This window comes from Pteropus alecto, unplaced genomic scaffold (genome assembly GCF_000325575.1).
Source record: "Pteropus alecto unplaced genomic scaffold, ASM32557v1 scaffold237, whole genome shotgun sequence".
NCBI classification, from domain to species: Eukaryota; Metazoa; Chordata; class Mammalia; order Chiroptera; family Pteropodidae; genus Pteropus; species Pteropus alecto.
Genome location: NW_006440624.1, coordinates 929664 through 947974, shown reverse-complemented (window position 1 = coordinate 947974; position 18311 = coordinate 929664). Strand labels below are relative to the sequence as shown.

Here is an 18311-nt window from a genome sequence, read left to right as displayed (position 1 = left end):
ATATATATAAAAACATTACCTAGCAGTTAAAATTTTCACATAATGTCAGTCAGGAACCACTCAGTAATCTACCTCGTTAAAATGATGTAGAGAGGAAGAAAGGAAATCTGGCCACCTATAAGTAGCAGGAAGCATCATCTCTGGTCAAGAATTTCATCCATAGGAACAGAAGCCCTTAAGAAGCCTCTAATTTGGGCTGCACTGTTGAAATAGGGATGAAAGATCTGGAAAAACTAACAACACAGAACAACTCATCGAGTTGAAGGTCCTTCTGCTTGAAACGTGTTCTCTCCCCTATAACCCTCAAAGAAGCAATAGCTGTTACAACTTTTATAATGGACATACATCTTGCCAAACTCAGCTTTTACAATGTACTGAAAACTCCTTTCACAACCCAAGCTGTTTTTTGTCAATGGACAAATGTTATTTTTAACCAGAAACTTTTTTCTTTATTAATAAATTAGAGTAAACATCACATTTGTGTGGCTGGAAGGGCACAGCTCATGTTGACAGGTCAGGGAAAAAATAATTTATGTTATTGCGTTTTTTCATTCACTCATAACTAGAAATGTCAGAGTTAGAATTTTTAACATGCCTAGTAGTCTCTAGATTCTTCATAAGGTTCTTCCACTCTTGTGAGCTTTTTCATATAACTGATTATGCCTGGGGAGGATGCCTTTAGAATTTTCCACAACAAAAATAAGTGCCAGATGATCTGTGTCCGGAACCAATGGACTATACTCACATTCACAAAATAATTATAGCCAGAAACAGAGCATAATATCAGAAAAGGAGCCAGCCTTCCTAAACCACTCAATCTTTTTAAAAAGGATGTGCACCCCCCTCCTTCCTGATATATCACAGCTATTTCTAGAATAAACTCAGCATGTATCAATCTTTACTCCCTTCTCTCAAAACAACAGTGAATCAAATAATCCATTATTCATATTTAGCAGCTTTAGAAAATAGAGCTAAACTGTAGCTTCCACAATAGATTCATGAGGACTACGAACCTACCACAACCAAGCACATTACTTATACAAACAGCAAGCAACTGGATTGCTGGATAAGACAGAATTGAAGTGGCAGGACCTCCATCCCAGTCCCTCTAATAGAATGTTTTATGGTTTTGATAATTAAGCACAAACTATTTCTTTTGACAAATAATCATTTATAACATAAAATATATACTAACTCACAGTGAAACTAAAGAGGTAATTGTTTAGAGGGCTAGAACTCTCTGAATTTGCCTTAGATGTGAATATCAAAGTCAGAAAGACACAAACAGATGAGGGCTTTTATTACTCTTCATAGGAAAACCCTAAAGTACTTTATTCCAAACCACTCTATGGATCTCCTTAGAATCTCTCTAAAACCTGGTGTCAGGGTCAGAAGTTTGCAATTTATTTCTAGCACTCACAGTAAATCTTCCCTCTGCCTCTAACTCTCCACTGTAAAGTGGGAATAACAATATTTATCTTCTACATAGCTCATAGGTATGAGTTAGCGGTAGCCTATTGACAGATAAAGATGACAGCAAGTAAGGTATGAGCAAGGTACTAGAAAAAAATCATAAACACATCCTACCAAGTGGCCAAAGATCAAAAAACAGAGTTTGTTTGCTTTCACATGGATAGTTAGAAGGGCCCCTAACTAGATAACATCCACCCAGTTGGTAGCAGTCCAGCTATAAGCATAAAGCTAAAATAGATCAATCAAGTAACAGAGTAAATAAAGAAACTTGTGAACTCTACACAAGGGAACTCCTAGAGCTACACTCCTGAATCATGTATAGTAGTCATACTGCTTATTATAAATAATAATTAATAATAATAAGCATAAGAGCATAACTTTCCTCTACCTTCAAAAGGAAAAATGATCATTACAAGATGTGCACAAAAACAGACTCTTTAGGTCTTCCTGCAGTACTACAGAGTAGCGTGTAAGGTAAAGCATATCGCAGAGTGCAGAGGCAGTCCTTCACAACTACCACATTCCTCGCGGGATTTCCTTTATTTGATTTCACAGGATGCAGCCATTGTAAATGGCCCCATATTACTCATACACAAAAAAGCTAATGAGACTCCCTACTCAGTGATTACAGTTCGCACTGGTTCAGAGGACAGCAAATGGATAAAACTATTTCCTGGAAAAATGTTAACATGCTAGGATATATTGTTCAGATTATTGCCCAGAAATAGTTTTATGACATTATTGAATTACATTCCCTCGAACTGCTGGGCTTCTTTCGTTAATTCAAACGATGCTATATTTCACTTCTAGACTAGTGCCCGCTCCAGTACAGAAGAAAAGAATGAATCAGGCAGAAGCAGATGATAACAGGGATACAAAAATGGTCATAATTTGCTACTCAATAAACTCATTCTATTGTTACATAAAAAGCCTTTGAAAATATTTTTTTATTTGTAGCTTCTAAAGAAAAATAATAATAAACATGGAAAAGCAAGAGTAATTTAACACTTCTTGGCATGTGTTTTATTTTCTTTCAAGCTCCAGTAAAGTTAGTCCAAAGAGACATAAATAAAACCATAGGGACACACGAGCTGGACGTCAGCCATGATCTGAGTCAGCTAGCTATTTACCAGGTGATTGCTCAGATAGAATTCGAAGACTCTGCTGACATGTTTTCAAGCAAAAAGCAAAGTTACAGAAAACACACATCATGATAATCCCATTAATTAAATAAACTATGATTGTCTCCTTTCTTCTGCTATTGTTCAATGACTGCCTAATGATGACAAGTATCATTCCTATTTTAAGTGTCTAAGAAATATAAAAATGAGGAAGGAATACCCATATGATCAGAAAGTATATTCTATAATCTATGAATTCAGAGGCCATAGAAAATGTTCTCCTAATTTTCCTCTTAATTTGGCTCAAAACAAACCTTGAGCCCTTTGTCTTTGTCAGTTAATCATGCTTGGACCATCTGAGATCACTGGGAATTCACAGCCCTTTCTGCTCACCTGGGGAAACCTAAAGAAGAGAAAAGTCACCTTTCCTTGCCCTGGGACCCACGAAAAGCACACACACACACACAACCAAAAAAGTTCCTATTCATATGATAATTTTCTGATGCCAACCTGAAGATTATAAGCTTCTCTTTAAACTCTTCTGCTTAAGTTTAAGTGAAGCATTAATTTCTATTCACCTATTACATTCTGTAAGTCAAGCTTCCTAACTCCACTGAGCACAGTTGCAGAGGGAGATAAACAGGACAAGTTTAAAGTTACTGTGAAGTATATTGAATACATGATTATAGTAACAGTAATATGCTTCTTTTTAAAATAAAAATTTATGTGACATAACACATAAGAGTAAAAGTGCAAATTTAAGGTTAGAGATTTATAATTTTTACAAGTGTGTGCACATATACATATATATAATTATACTACCGATTTTATGATAAAACAGAGCAAATGAAAGCAACTCTGACCTCTGAACCAATTACCATCTGTATGACCTTGGACGAGTTACTCGAACTCTCAGGCTCAGTTTCTTCACCTGTAAAATCTGCATACTTGTAGTTCATACTTAAAAAATATTATTGTGAGGATTAAATAGACTAATCCATACGAAGAAACCCAATAAATTATTTTAATTGTTATTATTATTACGACTATATGAGTGTCAAATAATATGATAGCATGAAAGTCAGACGAAACCATTACTTCCCATTAAAACTTTCCTATACGCTTTCTCTAGATGTATCCCCAGTTTCTCTATTCTCTAGACTGAGGAAGAGGAGATTTCCCTATAACCACACCGTAGGCCCCAGCGGCTCAGGGACCAGCTTACCTCGTGGGCACAGGGACTTCGGTCAGGGCGCCCAGCATGACTGCCTGCTGTAGCCGGACAAAGGCAATGAAAGGCCCATCCAAGAAGTCGACCTCCCCAACGAGCACGTTAGAGGCTTCTGCGTCACGGGGCAGCTTTTTCATGAACTTGTTCTTCAGCTGCATGGGGAGAGTCAAAACAAAACAAAACAAAACAAAACAAAACAAAAAACATACAAACAAAAATACACCTTATTTCCAGAGAAGGAAACAAGAAGAAACATTCCATATATCATTTAAGAGAATTCCTTTATATGAGTCTACACACAACAGTCCCTTAGCTATAGCCATTTTTCTGTTATGTGTCACCATTCTATTATCATAAACATAGCTCTGTACTTTAGATTCAAAAATATCGATGGTATAATCACATAATTTACATGTAAAATGATGTTTACATATAAAACAATTCACTTATCGATTCACTAAATCAATAAACAAGTGTTGAGAGTCTACTAGGAGCCAGGCACTGATCTAAGCCCTAAGGATAAAGGGAGACATCAACTAACTACATGTCCTCCTTAGGCTCACATTCTAGCAGGGGAGAAATAAAATATGATTTAAAGTAATAATAAGTGCTAAGAAAAAAACTGATAAGAGAGTACTCTTTTACACAGGGTGGTCAGGGAAGGCCTCTGAAAAAATACATTTGACATTGGAGTGAGAGGAAAAGCCATGCAAAGAACATTCTGGGCAAAGGGAACAGCAAGTGCAAAGCCTCTGAAATGGGAAAGAGCTTGGCAGGTGGAGCAATAATAAGAAGGTATGTGTGATGGCAGCTGAAGGAACAATGGAGAAAAAACAGCAGCAAATAAAGCCGCATAGGTAAGGGGTTGGCGGAGGGGGTAAGGAGGAGGGAGCAGGCGGAGACCAGGTGGTAAGGGCCTTGCAGGCCATATTAAGGAGTTCTGTATGTTTTGGGTGGACTTGCCTACTAAAAGTCCAAGTGGAAAGGTGAAGTAGAAAGACACAACTTTAGGAGGTATCATCATATAAACAACATTTAAGACCATGGGACAGGATGACACAAGCTTGGGAATGGGTATAGATAAAGGAAAGGGATAAGATCTGAACCCTGGACCACTCTAACTTTTACAGAAATGGGAGAAGCTATTGGCAGAGGACACTGGGAAAGAGCAGTCAGGGAGGCAAGAGGAAATCCAGAACTTCACAATAGTCAGGTGAAGAAAGGGCTCGATAAGGAAAGTGTATCAGCTGAGTCAAAGGCTGCTGAAAGCTGAAACAAGATGAGAACTAAGAATGGACTGATGAACTGGGCAAAATAGAGGTGTGGGGTGATCCTGACGAGAGCTGTTACAGTGAACACCAGGGTGCCTGGTTAAAAAAATGAGAAGAGAAGAAATGGAGAGAGGGAGTGGGGATAATTATTTTAAGAAATGTTGCTACCAAGAAAAGCCAAGAAATAGGGAGGTGGGTGCAAGAAGGCATAAAATAGGTGATTTTTTAAAATGAGAAATATGATAACACTTTGGAATGTTAATGAGATTGTCTAATAGAGACAGATTATTCCTGCAGGAGAGATAGGGGATAACTTCATAAGCCACTCAAGCAACCCTGAACTATTGAGAAGAGACTATATCCACATCACGAGTGGCAGGATTAGCTTCAGATAGGAACACAGAGAGTTTATCAAACCTAACAAAGGAAGGCAGACTATGTGGGTACGGATGGGGGTAGTCTGGGAGATTTGGTGGGGTGAAGATGAGGCCTTCCAAGGACTCATATTTCTGCAGTGATATATAAGGGAGCTGATGCTGAGGAGGAGAGGGGTGTATGTGGGAGTTTGAGGACAGTGGTAAAAGTATAAAATGGTTTTCTTGAAGAGTGAAGGTTGCTTAAATACAGTCACTTTAAAAGTTTACCTAATAGGTGTCGTTCCTTACTTTCCCCTCTCTCCCCAACTCCTGCTTAGAAGAGGATTATTTAGGCATCCTTCAGTGAGTGGAAAATGCCTCCCACAGCACAAGGAAAACACTTCAACAATCATCGAAGAATAGAGATAAAAATTTTGCCGGACCATGTGAAAAGGAGACTTCTGACATTTACTTATTATCAATATAAATGTCTCTCCCATCAAGTCAAAAGTTACCAGCGCTCTTAGTATGCTGTGCCATGGATTATTGCTGAGATGGAAGTGGCAGGCATGGCCCAATTTTCCCCATTAATAAAAAAGTTATTAGTAACAATTTATTTTCAATTTCCATTTAAAGAGTTCTTAATAACGGAAAATAAGAGTCATGAGAACTAATCCCTAATACTCCATCATCCTCAGTAACATTTTTATGGGATCTTTTTCCTTAATTTGGTACTGCATATAAGAAAAAAAAAGGAAGTTGGGGCTAATAATTTAATGGAAACTAAAATTTAAAAAAGCAAAGGCAAGATATATATTTTTAGATGTTAGAAACATTACTTCTAAGCAGTAAGAAATTTTTTCTGAAGTTTATACCATTAATTCTCCAAGAAATGCTAATATGAAAAAAAAAATTGTTTACATTTTACAGGTATGAATAGAGCAGCTATGGGAAGGGTCTAAAAAACATCAAATTGCCAAAACTGTTATCATGGCCTAAGTTACAGTAATGAACTGTTCTCTATACACAGAGTAGACCATGGGGTATGGCCAAGTGGCCCAAATGCATAACAAAATATCACAGCTAGCGTAACTGTCCTCAAACACTCTTTTCCAGAGAATTCCAATTACCAACACTGGACTCGAAGCTCTATAATAATCTGATTTTACTTCACATTCTCTCCAGCAGTCTTTCTTCTAGTTAGGCAGGTAATCTGATCATAATCCACCTCTTTTTTATATACTTAGACTCCCACAGTTATTTTCAAAAACTGCCCTTTCCTCATTTCTACCTTTTCTAAACATCCTTCAGAGCTCACCTCAAGCCTTTCCACCTTCTCAGCCCACTTCCTTGGGAACTCCAGAGTCCTCATTTCCGAATCACGCTTTTGTTCATGTTTAAATTTTTCCCCTGAGTTTCTTGAGGGTTAAAACAGTCTACCCCTCATTGTACTGAACACCTACTTTGCACATCATTTAGCTCCACTAAATATTTTGAACAGAAGAAATGAACTCTGTAGCACTAAAAATCAGACCAAAAGACCCTCAAATATCCAAGGAAGTTAGAGAGTTTTTAAAGGTTATTTTAGAATCTACTATGTCCGCTGTCACTAAGCCACTACCTGACTCAACGTATGCAGAATACCCCAGTCAATTAGATACTTCCACAAAATGTACTGTTTTACCTTTATTGAGATTACTGTACAACCTTGGAAAATTAAGTGTCTATTTTTAAAAGCCAAAGGAAATAAACTGCATTCTATATGCTCTGGAGAAAAGTACTTGTAAAGATAAGTTTTTTTAGATCAGCATATCTCATACTGTGCTTCTGGAATACAAGTGTTCTCAGAGAAACTAACGGTTATTCTAAAATAAAAATGTGTGGTACCTAAGGTGCCCCAGACATCAGTCTTTAGATGTCTCTTTTCTCTCTACACACACTCTCTGGAGGATCTCACTGAGTCCTATGTTTTTAAATACCATCTATATGCTGATGACTCATTTATCAAAGATGAATTTATATCTTTATTCAGGACCTCTTCCCTGAGCCCCAAACCTACAACATCTAATAGACATTTCAAACTTCACACACCCCAAACTGAGCCCCCTGATAGTCCCTTCAAACTAGCTCTCACTGCAGTCTTCCTCATCTGGTTAATGGCAACTCCATTCTTCCGACACTCAGGCCAAAACTTTGCTGTCATCTTCACCACTTCTCTTCCTCGCATACCCATGTCCTTTCTATCAGCCAATCCTGTTGGATCTGTATTCGAAATATATCCAGAATCTGACCTTTTCTCACCATCTTCACTACCACCACTCTTGTCCATGTTACGATCATTTTTTTTCTGGATTACGACACTGGCTTCTTGGATGTATTATCTGCTTCTGCCCCTGCCTCCAGTCTACTCACCAAAGCAGCCAGAAGTCAAATCAGGAGTCAGATCATATCTCTCCTCTGCTCAAAACCCTCTATTGGCCCCTGTTTCATTAAGAGAGAAGGCAATGTCTTTATGACAAGCCAGAACCCCAGCAGTATTTGGCTTGCTATCAGCTCCCTGACCTTATTTCCTACTGCCCTCTCTCAGGCTTGTCCAAACCCGCCACTCCAGCTTCCATGTCCTCCAGGCACACTCTTACATCAAGACCTTTACACTTGCTATTGCCTTTGAATAGAAGGTCTGCACAGTTCTCTTCCTCCCTCACTTCCTCTTTCTTTAGATCTTTATTTAAAAGCCACCTTCTTATCAGTGAGTTTTTCCCTGGCCACTCCTCCCCACAGATTCTTCTTTCTCCACTTTCCTGCTTTATTTTTTTCTTCCTAGTACTTATAACAGCCAATATGCTATACGTTTTACTTATCTTCTTTAGTTTCTGCCTTTCCACTAGAATGAAAGCTCCATGAAGATAGGAAGATCCATCTGTTTTGTAATGTTATATCCCTAATGCCTAAAAGAGTGCCTGAGGAGAAAGATTCAGTAAACATTTGCTAAATGATGGTTATTATTTCTGCTCTTCCCAATGAACTTCCCTAACTCTTCTCTTAAAGTCATAGATTCTGAACATTGTACCACCACCCAGGCCATTTAAGTAGACTGAAACCCTAGATATGGCCACTTTTAGTAAACCCCACTGCTGATAACAGTGACTGGTCCAAAGGACGGACACATGACCTAAGCAGGGACAAAAGCCATTTGGAAAATCAACATTTAAATATGTTAAAATCAGCATTCTCTGTTTCACCTGAGGTTGCTCCCCTCCGTGTTGAAAGGCCTGTCCACACTAGGAGAGAATGAGGTCAGCACCCAAAACAAAACAGATGAAAGCAGGAGAGAAAAATGGATGAAAAAAGAGATTGCTGAGTGCCCAGTCCCAGGACCTGAGGTCCTGCAGTTTCTTCATTCTGCGAACTCATAAAAAATTCTTACCAGTTATATGTCAGAAAATTCCATTTGGGGCTTTAAGTAATTTGAGGTGATTTCTGGCTACTGCAGACTCCAGACCCTTCACAAAAGTGTATTTGTCAAATAAGTTTGAGGAATTCCAGGTTAAATAAAATTAAGTTTCTATACTACAGAATATACCTATATAATAACTAGCAATGCTTTCTCTCCCAGCAGGAGAGAAATAAAACACATTATGCTATGGAAACACAATAAGAATGCTACATTGGACATAAATTTACTCATCTTCCATTTAATCTCACTCTCAATTCCATTTAATTCTCTTCAAACTTAATGGATGCCTATAATGTTCAAGGCCTCGTCGTGGGCACTGCAGAGAACAGACCAACCCCACTCTCCTGAAGTTTACAGTCTAATGGAGAGAAGCAATTATTAAAACAACTATAATGAAAAAAATATATAAACACCATACGAAAGGTATATTGTTCAATGGGTAGTCACAAAGAGTAGCAATTACACCTGGCAACAGAGTTCAAGGGAGGCTCTCCTCTCAATCGAAGTTTAAAGATCTCTCATAAAGGTGGGTTCCTTAAATACTGATTCATATATATTATCTTCAAGTACCTCAATAATAACTGATAAGGAAAAAAGTAATGACTGAAGTATAACAACCAATTTGAGGCTTACACAATAAACTGTAAACAATAATAAAATACTAAGAAAAAATTGTAAAAATTAAAGAAAACAGTAAAGAATTACCCAGGAATTTCAAAGAACAATAAAAGATAATGAAAACAAGAACAGAATCTAGGGCTTTCATATCAGGTTGAAATCACCCAATAAACTCATCCAGATTAAATTTCAAAAATAAAGTTTGACATTCCTTTCTTATAGATCATTAGTTGATTCTCCAAGGGATACCCAGCCTGGATTTTATGCAGGGTCAACTATGAGAACACACACAGTGAAAAAAGAAATTCCCTTAGCCAATCTTCCTTTCAAAGAAATGGATTTCAAATGGCTGCCATATGGAGCTACAATTGGTAAGAGATATTTTGACTAGTTTAGCAAAATTGTGCCTGTGTGTGTGTGTGTGTGTGTGTGTGTGTGTGTGTGTCTTTACCAGGTTACACCACCAACTCTGTGAATCCAGATGTGTACACTCCAGGTTCCTTTCATACTAGCCTGTATTTTCTTTCAGAATAAGGTCTTGCTATATAATTACTCAGAAGTACATGGCTTTCCCTCTGCCATAAGTGTTTATAATTTAACGTTCTTATAATTTAACATTCCTTATAATTTAACGTTCTTATAATTTAAAGTTCTTATAATTTAACGTTCTTATAATTTAACGTTCCTTACTTAGTGATTTTCTAACAACCCAGTGAACACAGTGTTAGCGTACCAAGAAACTAGAGAACATGAATGGATAAAGCAGAACACGTGGATTAATTATAAAAAAAAAGATAGCTTACTTGGAAGGACAGCCCTGTGTGGTGATGGAAAAGTTACTCAAACATAAGTAATATGCATCACATATTGCTAATTGAAAAAGTTAATCTTCCATACCGCACTCAGGTCTTAGATTTTCCTGCCTTCGCTATGAAAACAATTTGCATATTTTAGGTTTTCTACAGTAACATATCACATAGTAACTGCTAACCAATGTTAATAGTCATCTACTGAGATAACTATTTGAGTAACACTACGTCCTAGTTCCCTTACCATCACCCTCATACCTACAGCATGATCTCGTAAGTAGGTCCAGGCTATCATATTTTTCCTCAGTCACTAGGCAGATATTTAAACCCTACCTCCTTTTCTCTGCTATTATTAGCACATGTTAAAATAAGTGCATCTGTGATAAAATATCATTTATAACCAGGTTTGTCATTTGAACCTGATTTAGTAGAAGGTGATCCTATAGGCTGTCCTTACCACAAGTAATGTTTTTAAAATCATCTAAATTTGAGTATATTTTTCATTATTTTTACAACGCTTAAACCTACTGCTACCCCATCCACATTTTTTTTTCCATGAGAATGATTTTAATCTTCCAATCTATACTTATTCTCAATTCACCCTGCCTCATGCCTCATGCCTATAGGCAAACATCCAGCTGTTTTCCTGAGCAAAGAGCTTATTCCTGTCTTTCTTACTGATGTTCTTTCTTCTTCTTTTCTCCTTAACTTAATTTTCTTCTTCCTGTTGACTTTGTCCCCTTCCATTCTCTTTGGAAATTGCCAGCTCTTATTCTTTCCCCACAAAAAAACTCATCCAGTAAGCTCAAAATCATTCTAGGTCACCCTAGTACCATGTCTTTCCATTGCAAAGATACCTGTGTTAACAGTAAAATAGGGTCACTATACTTACCAGTTTGTTTATGACAGTCCCAGTTTACCCCCACTGTCCTGGTATAATTATTAATTTTACCTTCTTTCATACTCAAAAGTATCTTGGACTATGAAAAACATTATATGGTCATCTTACATATTAATCTCACTGAAGTTGACTTTTGAGTGGTGCCTAAGATATGATGTTAAAGAATAATTACACATTATGGAAACTTAAGATTCAAGGAACTCAAAAGAATGAGGGAAAGCCTAAGTCAAAAAAATTATTTATGCTGAGTGTGAATTTATTCATTTATTATATGCAAACAAGATTAACTGTTAGGGTAAGAAAAAGTGTTCTCTCATGAGTGAGATGCTTCTGCCTCTGTCCGCTCTCTCTACACCTTGGGGAAAGTGGCCAATTTGATGAATTAAAGTTTGACAAATTCATTGGGACTTTTTTCTAATGGGAGGATACAGTGCCTTGAGGACAAGAAGCAAGCTGGCTATTTTTTCTTACAGCAAGACAAGTGAATGGAAAAAAGAGACTTGACATCTTCATTTATGTGGTTGGTTAGATAAGTTGACAGAGTCTGCTTCATAGGATCGACTATATTTCTCTATCATAACACATAACTCTTAAGTTTATGAATCCCAAAATTTAGGTTCTGTATGTGCTATTGTAGGCTGTGTATTTGGTAAACTAGAAATTTCCAATCTAAATAGTGTTTTTGAGAGGCTTCACTTCTAGCTATGGTAATCTAGCTAGTATCACCCCAACACTTCCAGCAAGAAAAAGTGAAAAGCTGGATTTTTACAATGTGTTTAAAAGATTCAGAAAGTTACCATGACATTGAAAACTTAAGGAGACAATATCTCTGAAGAAGGGAACTGCATAGAGATGAGGATAAATTCAGCTGATTTTCTTCTAAAGGCATTTGATAATTGCTAAGTAGCTGCAGGGATTCAGAAATTGAGATCCTTCAGCACTCTCAAAAAGATGGGTCCTCATGTCAGGCATCCAGTTGAGACCCTCTAAAGGACAAGACTCAAGGCATAGGGCAAACTAGGAACAGACCAATCCACTTAAAGACTGAAACCCAGCTTCCAATCAGCCCAATGTTAAGGTGGCCTGCCCCTAGCATAAATACCAGCCAAAAGCAAAAGAAATAATCTCTGAAGAAAGATAACATCATCAAGAGTATTAAATTATCTTTACTGTGTATAAATTATATCTGATTCAATCAGAAATTACTAGGCTTACTTGTAGGCAAGATCAAATGACTGGAACCCAAGAGAAAAAAAAAAACAAAACAGAAATTAGAAAGAAACTTAAAGTAGAGCTACATATTGCAGTTATCAGACATAGACTTTGAAATAACTTAATAATATTTTTAAAATATTATTACAAGATGATAAATTCATCAGAACCTGTTTTTTTAAAAAGTAGATATCTTAGAGATTAGAATATGTATCATTGATTTATTAAAGTTGATATTACTCATAATATGAAAATATGACATATCGAAACAAGAAATGCAGCTAAACATCTGCATTGAGTAAATTCATGGCCTTGAATGCAGTATTACAGAAGAAGAAAAGCTAAAGTTTAATGATCTAAATATATACCTCAAGAAGTAAAACATAAAACAGCATACGAAACTCAAAGAAGGTATAAAGAAGGAAATAAAAATAAGAGAAGAAATCATGACATAGAACACAAATCTACTATGCTAGTCATGTTCTATTTCATAATCTCAGTGACAATTATACAGGTGTATTCACCTTGTGAGAAACCATGAAGTAGATTAATGATTTATATATGTGGGTATATGTAAATCACATGCACATGTTTTACTTTAATAAAACAATTATACTACAATGAGTATCTTAATATATAAACTTATTTTATTGCAAATCTGGCTTACAGGAAACCTTTAAAAAAAATCACGGAAGTGAAAAACTAAAACCACATCCCATAGCCATAACTAACTCATACTTTAAAAACTTTTGTGAACATTAGAAGACATAAAAGGTAAAATACCTAGCAAGATACAAAAAAGAAAAAGATATGGAGTTCACTTCTCCCTTCTTCTTTTAAGTTTCTCCAACATATAGAGTAAACCTCCCTACTGCCTTCTCTCTTCCTACTCTGGATATCGAGAAGACCACATGAATGTGCTCTGTCTGAAGTAATATACCACTGCCTTTATCTTTCTCATATCCCATTACTACTCAACATAAATATAATATAACCTAGTCAAGTATACCTTCCCCAGGTTAAAATTAGCCTTTAACAGGGCTAGGATAAAGAAGCAGACCATCAGAAGCAGCCTTGTGAAAACTAATCCCTGGGATAATTTTGAAATAGATTTGACCTACCAAGAACTATGTGTACCTATTTGGAGTTCCTGGGGATCCTGTAGTGTCAGCTGGAGACTAGTTCATTGCCTACAGATGGGTTCCATGGTTAATTGATAACTGTCTCTGTCTCCCATCGTCCCCCAACTTTCCAGCAGCCCTCTCAACTGATCTGAAGGACGAATCGAAGTAATCAAATTCTAAGTCAATTGGCCTACAGCAGGTATTGGGAAAATAGTTCTTCTCACTGAAAGCTCTGTTCCAGCCTTTCGTTATCATAGGGGCTTCCCAGTACAAGAGCAGGCCTAACTCCTGAGTTCCAAGTACAGGAGCTTGTTTTGCCTCTAGGCTCTTTATGGCTATCAAGATGAGACAGGAGTTCACCAGAGTTCTGGTTTGGAGTTTGCAGCCAGACCTCAGCCAGCAGTGAAGTATTCCTCAGCCTTTGTTTCTCTGTGAATACATTGCCCCTGATGATCTTCTAGAGAGAGTACTGGGCAGAGGACAGGGTTTGGGTGTTCCTGAGCAGCCTGAGCAAACACTGTCTTAAACACACCACAGCATTCCATTTCTAAATCTAACTTCTTTACTATAAATTGTGTGATTGCTGAACTAGGAAATGGGAAAAAGAAAAAGATCGGAATCGCTGTTTTATAAGCTTAACCAAGTATTGCTATTTATTCTAAGACCAGGTGTGAAAAATTATCTTAAAACTTTTGTTACATATTCTTTACTCATCCCTTAAGCTAATTTGTGAGATAGGACTTTTTCAATGTGATAGAACGATTGAGATAATTATTATAAACTTTTTGTTTTATGCCTACAGCACTTGGTCTTCCTAGGTGGTCTCCCATCCAAGTACTAACCAGGCCTGACCCTGCTTAGCTTCTGAGATCAGATGGGATCGGGCTTGTTCAGAGTAGCATGGCCATAAACTGTTTTGTTTTTAATAGAAGCTCTGATTGCCCTTTAGGTTATCTTCAAGCTGTGATTTAGAATATTTCCAATGGCTAAATTTAAAAACCATTGGCCCAATGTCTAAAAGGCCTAAAAAGGAGCAATTGGTTGAGTGCCTACAGAATCCAAAATTTAGACAATCACTTATAATGTTATTAGTACTGAACATTTATGATATGGTCTGAGATTTCCATAAGTGTACAAAATATGAAATACGAATTCATTATATAAGAAAATAGGCTCTGTGACTACATGTTTTTACTTTTTAAACAATTTCCTACTTTTGTATATTCCATTTTTAAAAATACAAAATGAAAACAGTCCCCGAGGGTGAAAATTTGATTTTCTAATTTTTCCTTCCAAATATAGACATTTACCACCATTAATGCAAATGATTCTGCAAAGCAGCACATTTACAAATGGCTATGAAACTAAATATAACATTAAGTATAATCCATCAGTTCTGATTTCCTAAATAGGATGAAATTTCAAGTACTGACCTAGTTTAAAAACCAACATGTTAAAATCTCAAGTCACATTTTCTTGTGTTTTATATAATTAAAAAAATAAAACTCAATTTTTATTACTATTTAGTTTTTAAAATACTTTCTCAATTACTATCTTAATTGAATTCTTCCATCAAGCTTACGATAAATATATTATTAAACTATCTTTCAGATGAGAGAAACTCAAGTTTGAAAAGTTTAAGGAACTTCATGAAACTCATACAGCTAAATGGCCAAGCCAGGATGGTGATTCTAACTTTTAATGCTCAGTCAGTCCACTTCACTATGCTGTGAAAGTCTGATATTCCTTGATGAATATATTTTACTACCTAAAGTGCAGAAGACATTGTCCTGAAATCTCTGAACCTTTTATACAGCAAACCAATGTTAAGTGTTTACAATGGTTTAGGTTGTGTACAGATAACCTTTAAAAATTTTAATGACTATATTTTATAGTATTTAACAGTATTTAATTGCAGAAAATAATATGAGTTGAGGCGGGGGGAAGGGAGAGCAGAAAGCCCAAATAAAGAGAATAGCACTTTAAAAAGTATTTAAAGAAAGTCAAGAACCCCAAACTCTCCCTGGCTTTGTTCTACCACAGGACTCTAGCCTTCCCTCTGTGATTATACCTACCATGATGCATTCATTGATTGACTTGGCTGTGACTCTTATTAAATTATAAGTATCTTTTAAAAGGGTTCTAAAGTACTCTACAAAAAGAAACTACATATTATTCAACTTTGTTTCTCCAGTACTTTATAAAGGCACCACCTGGTAGTAAGTGTCCACTAAACATTTGTTAAATGCATGAAGTCCATGTGATAATGCCTGTATTATGGCATCTTTATGCTCTGCATAAACACAAGTGAGGACACTGAAGGCTCCAGGATAGGTGCTACATTTAGTGGTAGCAAACTTGAGAAAGATCTCTGGTGAGAAGCAAAGAGCCTTTACTGGTTCCAAAACTGATGAGCATATGTCAATGAAAAATAACTTTTGTATTCCAGGCAAGGTGGCATAGATGGTAGAGGCTTTATCCATCTCCTCTCGGGACCACACCAAAGTTGTGATGGAAACACAGAGCAAATAGCAATCAGAGTCACCTGGGGTCTGGATGAACAGAAGCCCTACCACTAGGGGGGAGAAATAAAAAATCACCCTGCAAAGGTAGGAGGTAGGAGGGAGTGGAGATGCGAGGCTGCTTGTCCTAGAGGCTGAGTGAGACAGAGGCTACAGCAGCAGCAGCAGCCATCAGGTGCAGATGTTCCTCTTAAAGGGGTTGCAACTGTGACTGGACTTTCATGAGGACGGACTTGCTCGCTCTGAGCACCAGAACTAGGTCAGTGGCTGAGGGACGCCAAGGACTTAAAGGCAGACAGTGAGTTGTCAGAGCGAGGGCCAGAGGCAAGGATCTCTCCCCGGTAGAAGTTCTGGTGGTATCCATTGCTCCTCTGTTGAGCCCCCCACCCTAGTGGTATGCAGATTCAGTGCTGCCATAGCTGAGACATCATGAAACTGGTAGCAGAGGTCACTCCACCCAGAAGATTCCCTGAAACTCTGCCTCTCCCAACTTTCAGCCCTACTGAAACCACATCTAGTGGTGTCCTTGGCGTGCCCTGTGCCCCTTGCTGAGCAGCTCTAAGCCCCACACTGGTGGCGTCTGGCCTCAGTTTCTGCTGTGAGTTTTTGAGGCAACTATAAGCACAGCGTCTGGATTGCTTGCTGAATCTTAACAGGTGGCCCTGGAGGGAAACAGGCTGAGGCTAAACTTGGCCTGTAGCTGAACCCCTGTCAGGACTGTGCCACTGGATACCCACTACACAAGCCACACTAATAAGACTGGGAGACTTGGGAGCTTTGCTTAATATATAGAAACAAACACATAAAGGCAGCCAAAATGGGAAGACAAAGAAGCAGAAGCCATATGAGAGAACAGAAGAGAGATCCAGGAATAATGGAGTCAAGCAATCTAACAGATGCAGAGTTCAAAACACTGGTTATAAAGATGCTCAATGAATTTAGGGGAAGAATAGATGAATTCAGTGAGAACTTTAACAAAGAGATAAAGAACATAAAAATGGAGATGAAAATTATAAAAGGGAACCAGTCATAAATGAAGAATACCATATCTGAGATGAAGAGTATATTAGAGGGAATCAACAGAGTGAATGAAGAAGAGGATCAAATCACTGGTATAGAGGATGGGGTAGCGGAGGACACCCAATCAGAACAGCAACAATAATAAAGAATCCAAAATAATGACAATAATTTAAGGAGCCTATGGGACAACATCGAACATAACAATATTCACATCATAGTGGTACCAGAAGGAGAAGAGGGAGAACAAGAAGTTGAAAACCTATTTGAAGAAATAATAATGTAAAAATTCTCTAACCTGGTGAAGGAAATAGATGTACAACCCCAGGAAGCTCAGAGAGTCCCCAAAACAAGGAACCCAAAGAGGCCCACACCAAGACACATCATAATTAAAATGCCAAAGGTTAAATACAAAGAGAGAATCTTAAATGCAGCAAGAGAAAAGCAGTTAGTTACCTACACGGGAGCACCCATAAGTCTGGCAGCTGATTTCTCAAAAGAAACTATGCAGGACAGAAGGGCTTGGCACAAACTATTCGACGTGATGAAAACCCAGGATCTACAACCAAGAATACTTTATCCAGCAAAGCTATCATTTAGAGTTGAAGGACAGATAAAGAGCTTCCCACAAAAATAAGCTAAGGAAACTCATCAACACCAGGCCAATATTACAGGAAATGTTGGAGGGACTTCTTTAAGAAGAAAAAACATGTGTCAAAAGCAGGAATAAAGAACGGTAATAATTACATTCCTATCAACAAATACCTCAAATGGAAAAGAATTAAGTGCTCCAACCAAAAGATAGAGTGGCCGAATGGATAAGAAAACAAGACCTCTAAATGTGTTGTCTACAAAGGACTCACTTCAGATTAAAAGACACAGGAAGGGGAAGGAAAAAAATATTTTTTTGATGGACCTAGAGGGTATTGTGCTGAATGAAATAAGTCAGATAAAGACAAATATCACATGATTTCACATACATGTGGAATATAAAGAACAAAATAAACAACAATAACAAAAAAATTCATAAAGAGAATATTTTGAGGGCTACTAAATGGGAAGAAGGTTGGGGGGGCATGGCAAAAAAGAGCAAAGGGATTAAGAAATACAAATGGATGTTACAAAATAGACATATAAAGTGTAGCATGGGGAAAATAGTTAATAATGTAATAAATATGTAAGCGGGAAGAGAGGTACTA

The 18311-nt window shown here is 37.3% G+C and overlaps 1 protein-coding gene and 1 pseudogene across 3 annotated transcripts in view; both read right to left on the bottom strand.

Annotated features, from left to right (window-relative positions):
- SLC4A4 (solute carrier family 4 member 4) overlaps nt 1-18311 on the bottom strand; it is a 265785-nt gene that overhangs the window by 97047 nt on the left and 150427 nt on the right. For all 3 annotated transcript variants that reach the window (XM_006917294.1, XM_006917293.1, XM_006917295.2), the window contains exon 7: nt 3820-3977. In XM_006917294.1, coding sequence (XP_006917356.1) covers nt 3820-3977 — 158 coding nt within the window. The remainder of the gene's footprint in view (nt 1-3819; nt 3978-18311) is intronic.
- Nucleotides 14367-14485, bottom strand: LOC112484213 (annotated as a pseudogene).